The sequence below is a fragment of the Polistes canadensis genome, unplaced genomic scaffold (genome assembly GCF_001313835.1).
Source record: "Polistes canadensis isolate GaletaPanama2010 unplaced genomic scaffold, ASM131383v1 scaffold_19, whole genome shotgun sequence".
Lineage (NCBI taxonomy): Eukaryota > Metazoa > Arthropoda > Insecta > Hymenoptera > Vespidae > Polistes > Polistes canadensis.
The window spans coordinates 740,747-753,129 of NW_014569566.1; the positions used below are offsets into that span (position 1 = coordinate 740,747).

The 12,383-nt window shown below is 33.2% G+C and overlaps 1 protein-coding gene across 5 annotated transcripts in view; it reads left to right on the plus strand.

Annotated features, from left to right (window-relative positions):
- The window catches only part of LOC106793838 (protein roadkill), a 24,179-nt gene extending 14,835 nt beyond the window's left edge, over positions 1-9,344 (plus strand). For 2 of the 5 annotated variants that reach the window (XM_014761071.1, XM_014761076.1), the window contains exons 2-8: positions 1,826-1,970; positions 6,572-6,708; positions 6,784-6,935; positions 7,115-7,254; positions 7,342-7,519; positions 7,977-8,298; positions 8,556-9,344. In XM_014761071.1, coding sequence (XP_014616557.1) covers positions 1,826-1,970; positions 6,572-6,708; positions 6,784-6,935; positions 7,115-7,254; positions 7,342-7,519; positions 7,977-8,298; positions 8,556-8,700 — 1,219 coding nt within the window. In that variant the 3' untranslated portion in view covers positions 8,701-9,344. The remainder of the gene's footprint in view (positions 1-1,825; positions 1,971-6,571; positions 6,709-6,783; positions 6,936-7,114; positions 7,255-7,341; positions 7,520-7,976; positions 8,299-8,555) is intronic. The other 3 variants (XM_014761072.1, XM_014761073.1, XM_014761074.1) reach the window with 3 other exon arrangements.
- The last annotated feature ends 3,039 nt before the right edge of the window (positions 9,345-12,383 follow it).

Consider the following 12,383-nt stretch of genomic DNA (forward strand, 5'->3'; position numbering starts at 1 on the left):
TTAAATTAAATTAATTAAAGGAATTAAGCAAATTTATTTAATTTATTATAATGATATATTTTACCTGTTTATCAAAAACATGTCTTGTTGAATTAAATAATAAGTTTATTCTGTCCATTGAATGAAATTTAAAAGGCTGCAGTATATTGACTGTACAAAGGTAACAAAATCAATAGTTTTTTACTTGAAAACTTGAATGAAAGAATTGATAAAATATTAAACTGTCTCTAATTTATTTAATTTGAATTTAAATTTAAAGTTAAAATGCTTTAATAAAATTATTAGACGAGATAAGACCCATCATCCTGAATGTAGTTAACATTCTTCGTACCTTCATTTACACTTTCGATAATTACTTTCATTTTCCTGATATATAAAAAAGAAACAATTAAATATTATTATCATGATTTTGATATTTCTTATTAGGTGTCAATAATCGATCATTTAAAACATATTAATGTCTAACAATTGTGAAATAAAAAATAAGAGAATAAACCAAAAAGAGATAAAATAAAGAAGAGAGGAGAGGAGAGGAGAGACGGGGTTAAGAAAAGGGGGGAAACGATCGTGAAGGAAGAGGTAATAAAAACGGAAATGAAGAAAAGAAGAGAACCAACAACACCAGGGGTCCGATGAACCTGCGAGGCTAATGTACTCTCTTGGACTCACCGTCGTCGTGGGCTTCGATGTTTTCCGTAGTAGTTCCGTACTTGTGCCACACGTGAGAGCTTGCCATATCGCGTGCCCTGCATACCCTTCTTCCTTCTCTCTCTTTTTCTTTTTCTCTTTCTCTTTCTCTCTTTCTCGTACTCTTTCAATTCCTCTTTCTTTCACTCTCCCACTTTTATTGCCCCCCTCTCTTTTCCTCGTGTAGGGAACTACAGCGCCACCACCACCACCATTACCACCCCCACTGTCCTATCCCCACCACCATGCATACACTTCCACATCTATCCCCACTCTTCCACTTGTCATGAAACTCTCGTGCGCGCGCACACACACATATATACTCGTGTATATACATACGTACCACCCATCATGCATATACATAAGGGTACGATAAGCAATCCATTCCTATCCTATTAACTATACTTTTTTTTTTACCATAGCACAAGCCCCGCCATGTGAGGAACCCTTCTGCTTTTGCGTTTGTGTTTGCTGTTTTTGCCTATACCGAGAGTGTTAGTAGTCGTTGCTCTTCTTCTTATATCGTATGGTTCCCCTTATTTCTATCAATCCATCCCTCTTTCTCACTCCTTACCCATCCCTATTCCTTTCTCTCTGACACATCTGTTTCGTGGTGTCCCTCCCGTATATGTATTCGGTTCAAGTCTCATTCTCGATCACCACAGATGATCGTCGACATCGGTTCATCGATATTTCTTCGCAGAAAATTATTCGACGATATATAAAAATGGACTCATTCGTAGATTATTTTGTTTTAATCATACCGATTTATTTATTAATATCATCGATAAATTCTTATAATTTTGATTTGTTTATTATTATTTGTCTTATTTCTTCTCTAATCGTCATCGTCGTCATTGCCATTATTCGATCGTTCAGGTTACACGTTATTTAGATTTATCTTTAATACACAACTTATTATTAAACATGATTTTAATTTCTTTTTCTTTTTTTTATATCGTCATTTAAACGAAAAATAAAAAAAAAAGGATTTGTTTAAATTAACGTACAAATACATTTTAACCGTTGACGAATGATTTCGATCGATGGTGTCTTTTTTATTCGTTTCTTTTCTTTTTCTACTTATGCAACATTGTTTTTTTATTTCTATTTTTTCCTTTTCTTTTTTGTTTCACAGGCTTGCGGTGAACGACTGTGCACCCCAAACCTCGCGAGTCAGCTCGAATTTGCACAGCAGCAGTAGTATGGCAGTAAGCCGCGTTCCGAGCCCACCACCGCCGGAAGTGAACACCCCTGTTGCCGAGAATTGGTGTTACACACAGGTACGTACAACAACATGCCCATTGTGTTTTAAACCCAAGCTGTACTGAACACAGTGTCCGTTTCCAAGACGACCGACTAATCGACGACGATCGTATGTCCCGTTCGTTCATTCTAGATTCCTCTCTGTTGTGTTGAGATCATGTCTAACAAATATACACGTAGTCAAAGGACAGAGAAAGAAAGAAAGAAAGAGAGAGATACTGATTGTATTCGTTTAATTTTTTTTTTTTTTATTTATATAAGTCCGATTAAACTTATAAATAAATTAAACGAATGCGAACAATCTCTTTTTAGATTTAATATTAAATCGCAATGTGTAGAAAGAAATATAATTACGCTTTGAAAATAATCCAAACCGTCCGCCATCTTGTAATCATTTGAGATATTTTCTTCTCATAATTGCGAAAATATTATTTACCCGAATTTATATTTGTAAATATACATTTAACCGATAGAAATAACAATAAGTGTACAAGACAATATGACGCGTTAATTCTATATCGTCCGATAAATAAGATTGAAATAATATTCCTTTCGAATCGTCCTTTTCAATTAAAAGAGGTTAACGAACAATATCGTACGCGTACATACGTCATCAATTTTACACGAGACACCGTTTGAGAATAACAACGTCGATCTGAGGGTATCTACCTTATCGACAGTCTGACTCTACCATTGGCGTATCACTGTCACAGGAATACAGATATAAAATAAAACGAACGGATGATGAAGAGGAAAAATCGTTCCGATTGAAATATAGTTAAAAAAAAAAAAATGAAAAAAAACAAACAAACAAACAAATCGTTAATCCCTTAGCTTTGTTCTCGATTATTAAAATCTAACGAAATTGAATTCGATCAATGTTTATGGAATATTATGATGATTATTTTCAATAGTTAAGCAATGAGATTAGATTCTCGTTGGCGTGTCCTACGTATGATTATTGTTATTGTTATCGTTGTCATCATCTTCGTCATCTTCTCGTCGTATAGTAATTTCTTCTTGGTTCGCGAAGAGAGTACACGCGCTCCTGGTACTCTCGTTCTATTTTTACTGCTCGTCCCCTCACGATGTGAACGACCTGCAACTAGATATCTCGTTTCTCTTTCTCTCTCTTTCTCTATCTCTTTTTCTCCTTTCCTCTCTCATTCGGATTCTTCGACCCGAACGAGGAAACGTTTGCTGAGTTCACCGTGAAAATTCGCCAACCACGGAACTAACTATCCGACTGGGGGAGAAACGGGGGGGAGATCGGAGGGAGGAGGGGGAGCGGGTGGAGTACTCACGATACAAAAACCACACCACCATAACCCTTTTAAACTTCCGCCATTTCGAATAGTATAAACTCGTTGAAATGACTTTTTTCTTTTTCTTTTTTTTTCATTTATCTTTCTCTCTCTCTCTCTCTCTCTCTCTCTCTCTCTATAAATAATATAAAATAATACTCTTAGTGTTTTTTTTTTAAATTGTACCAATTGTTTGAACAGTTGTTCTTTAAGTATTCGCGAAACAAATAAATTGTGGAACCTTTTCTTTTTCACATTTGTTCATAAGAACATTAAATATGCACGCAACTTCTTTATCTCTTATTCCATCCAGTCAAGGTTCATCGTTCGAACGGGTATTCCGGGTTCAAGGCCGTTCGACGCGAAACGGTCACACGATTATATCATCGGCCAAAATTATTTTCTCTTCTGTCGTTCTCTTTTTTTTTTTTNCGTTCGAACGGGTATTCCGGGTTCAAGGCCGTTCGACGCGAAACGGTCACACGATTATATCATCGGCCAAAATTATTTTCTCTTCTGTCGTTCTCATTCATTCCTCTTTTAATCCTGTGATTTTACTGTCTCTCTATAATTATCTTTTCCGAAGTGAAAATTTCAAGTTAACGAACGTGATACAATATCTTTTTTCTCTTTTCAAATATCTAATACTTGTCTAATGTATATATATATATATATATATCTAGAAAAAGTATTTTTACTGCTATCAGTTCGAGTCTCTTTCATTTATAAAAATCCTAACACAGAATCAACAGTATAGAAAGAAAATATTATATAATATTAATCCAAAAAAGTAAATGCATCTCAAAAAGATAGGATACCAAACGAATTAGGGTAAACCAAAAATTCGTACGTTTATTGTGTTATAAACTGCACACAATGAATTGTATTTTTTTATAATATTTACTTTGGAAAATATTAATTTTAAAAAACGCACGCGAACTATTGAATTCACCCTAATATCACCGCGTAATATTATTTTTTCACTTGTACAAAATATGACAATCTTAATAACACGAAATATTAATTTTTGTTATTTAAAGAAGAAAATATAATATCAAAATAAATAAATTGAACAAAATGTTTGAAAGCAATGATCGTTTAAGGATTCGAAAGATCTTAGATGATAGTTTAACTTAAGTTGAAAGAGAGAGAGAAAGAGCTCGGACAGCTTGTCCACGAGAAGATCCTACCGGAAGTGAATAGAAAAGTTGGTTGGGTTGGGTTGGTGGTGGTTGAACCCACGGGCACACAGCGGGGCAAGGCAAAACAACACGACACGATAATACGGCACAACCAACAGTGGTACAACAAACACACTGTTGTTGTATGGTGTGTTCCCGTAAACGGGCACGGCTGATTCAAGGCCGATCGGCATCATGCTTGCCGAGCGTGTGTTGTAGCATCAGATCGAGTCTTCCTCGACGTTGTTGTTGGGTTGAACGACTTCATAGGCCGACGACCGATGATCCCCCCTCTTCTTTCATTTTCTTCTTCTTTCTCTCTTTCTCTGAACAACCCACCTGCTTTAACGCATACCGTATTTTAACGTCTCCTTATATATCACCAAAATGTACGGGTGGTTAAGGAAACGAAAAAAACAATCCTATCGAGGCCTAACTCGCAACGCTTGTTAAAATGATTTAAATACAATCTTTTTATTATCTTACAATTCACGATTCATTTTTGGTTATTTCGTCTCTTCGTCGTGAAATTTTCTCTTTAAGTAGTAATCTATTTTAACTTGCAGAAATACAAGCAGTGAATATATTAGAGAACGTATATTGAGGCTCTTTAACGAGTCACCATTGTGTCTCTTTAACTTATATTGTCTTTAAGATATTCTAAGAGAAAAGATATTGGTATTATAAACTTTTCTCCCTTTGTTTTTTTTTTTTGTATTACTCTGTCTAAAACCTTTTAAACATTATCTTGTTTTTATAAAAACAAAAATAGAAGAAGACATTAAAATAAGTTGCAAGTTGTTGGAAAGTTGTTCTCGTATTTATCATTACTATGATTAATTGTTATATATATAATACTTATCGTTATTTCATTTATTAAATCTTTCTTGAAGTATTTATTTCATATAATAACAAGAAGTATGCAATAATGAAACTTGGAAAATCCCCCTTTAAATTCGATTTAAACTATCTTCGTATCGTATGCCAGCAATAGAGCATGCGAGGTCATCACTAAAGGAACTATCTAGAAAGATAGATTTGGCTCTGGGCTTAGTTTCGTTCACCAAGGTCGTGCACACAAATGACGTCAGAGATCATTGACATCTGGGGGCTCGACCTCGTCTTCTTATTCTTATTCTTATTCTCCAACTCTTCTTCTTTTCCCTTAGGCGTTCCCTTTGCTTCGTCACCTTGTTGCCATGCATTTTTTTCCCCCTCTAATACATATCTCTAAAACGTGCACGTTTACCGTTTAAACAACTATGCTTTTATTCTATTTTTTTCTTTACTTTTGTTTGTTTTTTTACTTTAATTTTCTTGAAAGTACCGTCATTGTCATTGGATTTAAAAAATGGCGTCCATTTACTCGTCGTCAATAAAGAACTCTTTCTTATCGACGAGCAACACGATGGAATTAAAATAATTTGTAAATAGTTATTCTTTTTTTTTTTCTTTAAAATTATTTCTCATATATTCAATTAGAACCTTATTTATTATTTGTGTTAAAAAATGTATATCATTGATGTTGAGAAACACACATAAGCTTAATTAAAAGAATTAATTTCTTTCGGAGTAATAAATAGTTCATCTTATCGTATCTTCGAGAACAAGCATTTAACAAAGATAAAGACTATAGATGATTCTACTTATCACAAATATAATTACGTAAGCAAAAAACCGAAATGAAATTTGATTCTTCGACCCTGACTTATTCCTCCACCCAACACGTGTTAATACTTGTAGTACTTCGTAGCTTGTTCACTCGAACTCAAGGACAGTCTTGATATAGTTATATCCGTCCAGCTGTATGATGATCTGTGTACTTTGGGGGCCGCCTATCTCACCTCTGTTATCTCCATTTTATCTTTCCTCTGTCACGCCCCCTATCCCCGTAACGTTTGCAATTCCGTTAAATCTTCGCGCGCCATATTTGAATATCAAATTCAAATAATAATAATAATAATAATAATAATAAGCGAATGTACGAACGTGTATCATAGTACTCGTTTATCTGCGTGAATATTTTGATTTCCTTTTTTTTTTTTGATTTCACGCGCGCATATAAAATAAACGAATAATTAGATTAAGTTTAGATTCCACGAGATAGACTCTGACGTGGTGTCGCATTTGAAGGTCTTGTGTGCACAGGTGAAGGTGGTCAAATTCAGCTACATGTGGACGATAAATAACTTCAGCTTCTGCCGCGAAGAAATGGGAGAAGTACTCAAGTCGTCCACCTTCTCGGCGGGAGCCAACGACAAATTGAAATGGTAAAAGGGATTTCTTTTAACGAGAATAAAATTAATTAAACTTTAATTTATTTGACATTAATTAATTCTTTTTAGGTGCCTAAGAGTAAACCCTAAGGGACTGGACGAGGAGAGCAAAGACTACCTGTCCCTGTACCTCCTTCTTGTTTCCTGCAATAAATCAGAAGTCAGGGCAAAGTTCAAATTTTCTATTCTTAATGCCAAAAGGGAAGAAACCAAAGCAATGGGTAAGTCGAACAAAATAATTGTTAATCGAATAGGATATTTGAAAGATTTTTGAACAAAGTTTATTTTTAAATGCACGATCTATAACGAAACAAACAAACAAAAACAATTCCTACCGATTAGGAGATAGTAAAAGAATCTCGTAAAACAAAAAAATAATCCATTTAATTTATGTTTACAGAGAGTCAACGAGCATACAGGTTCGTTCAGGGTAAAGATTGGGGCTTTAAAAAGTTCATTAGGAGAGATTTTCTATTGGATGAGGCCAATGGGCTTTTGCCAGACGATAAACTCACGATATTCTGTGAGGTATATACCTTTGTATGTTAATTATCATACTTGTTTTATCGAACAACGATTATTAAGATAAAAATAACATTAACGATATTATTATTGTTATCATTTTAGGTCAGTGTTGTAGCAGACAGTGTTAACATTTCCGGACAAAGTAACACGATACAGTTCAAAGTACCGGACTGTCGGCTACCCGACGATCTTGGTCTTTTATTTGAGAACCAAAAATTCAGCGACGTTACGCTGACAGTTTGCGGAAGGGAATTCCAGGCGCACAAAGCCATTCTCGCTGGTGAGTTAAAAAATAAAACATCCATTCCCGTAGAAGAGGATGATAGGAAGACACCAAAGAATCATTCATAAACCAATAAACCAATAAATGATTTAAAATTGTCGTGTATACGAATGTATAGTTTGTCAATGTGTCAAAGTTTTAATAATTGATTAACTTGACCATAGGAAACAGGGTACTGAATCATTGACGAACTACACCGTAGAGACGACACGTTTCAGATCGTTGAATCGTTTTATTTATAGATACGTTATGATGAATCATTGACGAAATATTTCATAGACACTTTTGTAAATTATTCAATCGTTATATTCATAGATACGACGATCATCAATCATTCACCTACTACTATTTCATAAATATGTTCTAGAGAGAGAGAGAGAGAGAGAGAGAGAAGTGTTAGAAAATTGTTATTTATTTATTTATTTATATTTTTGTTTTATTTCTTATTTTTCAGCACGAAGTCCTGTATTTTCGGCGATGTTCGAACACGAGATGGAAGAGAGGAAACAAAATCGCGTCGACATAACGGACGTCGAACAAGAAGTATTGCGAGAGATGTTACGATTTATATACACCGGTAAAGCATCGAATCTTGAAAAAATGGCGGACGATCTTTTAGCTGCCGCGGATAAGTATGCGTTAGAAAGGCTAAAGGTAATGTGCGAGGAAGCACTCTGCGGGAGTTTAGCAATTGACAATGCAGCAGACATCCTCATACTCGCCGATCTTCATAGTGCTGATCAACTTAAAGCGCAAGCCATAGATTTCATAAATACGTAAGTTTACTTTGATCTCGAAAAATACATGATATATAATATATACGTTAAATATGACTTATTTTTTTTTTTTTAAATAGGAATCATCAACGTTAGAGACACTAAAAATATTTTGTCAATTTTATTATACATCAAATTATGAATGATTAATTTAGCAATAATTAATGTACAACATTTAGACAATTAAAATGTATTATAGGAATCTTCATAATATTAGAGTAATTATTTTAATTTTGTTAACTTTTTGGAATGTTTAGACACGCGACAGATGTGATGGATACGTCGGGATTTAAGTCAATGGTAAATTCCCATCCGCATCTGATAGCCGAAGCCTTCCGTGCGTTAGCAACTCAACAAATTCCACCTATCGGACCACCAAGGAAACGAGTTAAACAGAGCTGAAAGCAATCACCCCTTACTCCGGGCACAACATCCACATCGCCCCCACCACTTCTACATCCTTCATGACTTTTGTGTACAGTGATGATAACGAAGTAGTGCGCTAAATAAATGTTTCCTAGTGTGCGGCAGCTAACACAACAACTACTGGTCCAACTTTAACGACGCGATATATAATGCAACAAAATACAAACACAAGAAAAAAAAAAAAACAAAAACTTAAATAATACCATACCCACCAACACACACACACACACACAAAATACACGTACATATATAACATATATTCGTTGTGTGAGAAGAGAAAAATAAAAATTGCCGCTGTCATCGTCGTCGTCGTCGTCGTCGTCGTCTCTTAGAAAAAGAGAGGGGAGGATGTGTTTGAAGGAATGGTGGGCTAAGAGGGAGGGAGGGTTTATCGTCTTACGCTCATTCATTCTGAATTTGGTGTCAGTGATAATAGTGTGCGTGTGCGCGTCTTCTTCTTCTACTTCTATTTCTTCTTGTTAGAAAGACAGTGATTAATTAAACAAACAAACAAAAAGAAAAAAAAGATTAAAATAAAGTTTAAATGTACTTCTTTATTGGACGATGATGAACGTAAAAAAAAAAAAAAAACTCGATAGGCGATGATGAAGTATTAAAAATAACGAGTGGATGAGAGAAGAAAAAGCAAGAGGAATATTATATCGAAGGATTATTTTGCAACAATCTTTCTTCCCTGTCAACAACAACATCATCATCCTTGGCATCATCGTTGTGTCATCGTTGTCTTCATCATCATCGCGTCATCATTGTCGTCATCGTAATCTTCATCGTAAATGTTCGGGGGATTTTTTTTACCGTGCATTTTCGATTATGCGATGAACGGTATATTCTCACGAACGAAGCCAATTACTACTACTACTACTACTACTACACTACTATACTACTATACTATTACTACTACACTACTATTACTCCTACTACTATTACTTCTACTACCTTCTCCAGTTTCTAAAAACGTCTGGACGTTGTTTTAAATATACGACGATGATGATTAAAAAAAAAAAAATAATCCGTAGGCACGAATTGTGTTAAGAACAAATATTTCGATCGATCACAATTCTTTTTTTCGCCATCGGTTTTACAACTCACTCTCTCTCTCTCTCTACCTCTCTCTCTCTCTCTCTCTCTCTTTTTCTCTTTGTTTGTAGATCTTTTATCAATAATTTTGCTTTTTCTTCCTCATCTGAAAGAAAGGAAGAGGAAGGTAGAGAGAGACAAAAGAAAAGATAAAAATGCAGTCAGAGAGAATGAAGGATACAAAGAATGTATAAGAAGAGATTTGAATGAATGCATAAGGCATATATGATGAATGAATGGAATATAAGTGATATGAATGAGTGAGAGAACATGAAATTGAATAAGTAAGTAAGAAAGGAAGAAAAAATGAGAGAAGGATTGAAAACGAAAGGTAAATGAACGATAAAAAGAAAGAAACGTAAATTAAAGTAAAGGAGAGGATTTAAGAGAAAGAACCAACCAAAATAACCTTCATGAAGTTGGACATAGATACAAACAAACAAAACTAACAAATGACAAACAGCGAACAAAAAATTGCGTCGACTTGTTGTTATTCGACCATAAAAATTCTTAAATACTATACACGCGGAAGGAGAAGAGTTGTAATAGACGTTTGCGATTACCATAACCACCACCATCACCAACACCACCATTACTACTTCCTCTCTCCAAAAAAAAAAGATAAAATAACTTTATTCGAAAGATTATTTTTGCTCCTTTGTCTTTATTTTTCCATTCTTTCTCTCTAAAAGGATCAAAATAATGCTCCATCCCTTCCTGCCTGCCTCTACCTGTCCGATTTGACGCGATATAGTTATTATTATTATTATTATTATTATTATTATTATTATTAATATTATATATATATATATATTTTTTTTTTATTAGTTTAATACGTTAAACGTCAAGAATATAAGAAAGATAAGACGGAAGGATGGAAGGAAAGTAGAATTGGAATTCTCTTCCATTTTACGGATAAATGATTCTAGTTAGCGTTTTTTATGATCTCTTTCTCCTTAAACACATACGATTACTATTATTATTATTATTATTATTATTATTATTATTATTATTATTAATCAGCAGTTACACTACTATGATTACTATTAATACTACGCAATCTGTGCTGTATACGCCCCTTTGTAATTATTTTTCTTTCTTTTTTGTTCTTTTGTTTCTTTTTTTCTTTTCCTTTCTGTTTTGCGTATATTCTTATACGCATATGTATATGTTCTTCTTCTTCTTGGATAAAAAGATAATCTATTTTCTTTTTTGGATTAAATTTTGTAGTCGTTTCCTAGATATTTTTTAGTTTTACGATTTAATTTTCCTCTCTTTCTATCTGTCTATATTTTTTCTTTTTCTTCTCTGTTCGTTTTTTTTCTTTTCCCCCCTGCCCTCCTTGTTTCCACAACAATTAGGCACAGTTTGTTTTGTTTTCTCAAGTATTGCATAGTAGCTAAAGTGATAGATTTTTTTGATTATTATTATTAATTATTATTATTTTTATTATTATTATTATTGCTGTATTAAATTTAAGGTTGTCCATAATTTATCAAAGTCCTATGTTGATTATTATAAAAGAAAAAGAAACAAATAACAAATGTCTATGTCGTACATGTTCCCAAGAATTATACGTGTATTAATTAAAAAAAGAAAAACACAAAAAAAAAACAAAACAAAAAAATAACAATGTTATTAAAAGCATCGATAAGAGAAGATACGAATTTAATTAGATATCATTATTCTAATTATTATTAACGAAAGAGGAGAGAGGTGGTTAAAGCAAAAAAATAAATTAAAAGAAACGAAACAAACGTACTCGAAGATAAATTGAACATTGTATAAAATAAAATTTAGTCAATTATAATATCGAAATTATCAATTGTTTTTTCTTTTCTAACAAATTATTATTATTATTATTATTATTATTGTTATTATCATCATCGAATAATTGCAAAAAAAAAATCATGCAGTTTCGAAACAAACGTTGTAAATTTTGTCCTTTTCCGGTTGGTCTTATTCTTTTGGGGGTGGGGTTGAGGGGTTGGGGGTGGCTGTAAAAACCAAAAGGATACAAAAGTCGATCGAAATGATTAGGGTACGAATTAATTTTATTTTGGAAATTAAAATTGAAAAAAGAATCACGTTTAATAAATGTGTGTTATGCGTCTAACGCACAATAGAGAAGAGACCGTTCATTTTTAACGATAAATGTATTAATGTCCATTTTGCATTTGATTAATTTTCTTTTTAATTTTGCGTGCAAATGAAAATAATTCTTAACAATGTAACATCCTTTTCGTCATCGATTATTTTGTCAAACTATAAAGTAACTAACGTCGCGCTTGTTACTATTAAGAACAAAATGATAAATTTGAAAAAATCGAATTATGGGCAACCAACGTCAAAAAAAAAAAAATAAGAAAGAAATATTATCATCATCGTGTTAGAGTACTGTACTGGCTTCCCGATCCTCCCGATTTTAGTTTTATAAATCCGTAAATCTCGTTTTTTAAAGTACGATGATTATAAAATATAATACCATATTATTATTATATATATATATATAAATACCATTAACACATTTAAAAACAAATAATGCGAGAGGATGATTAATG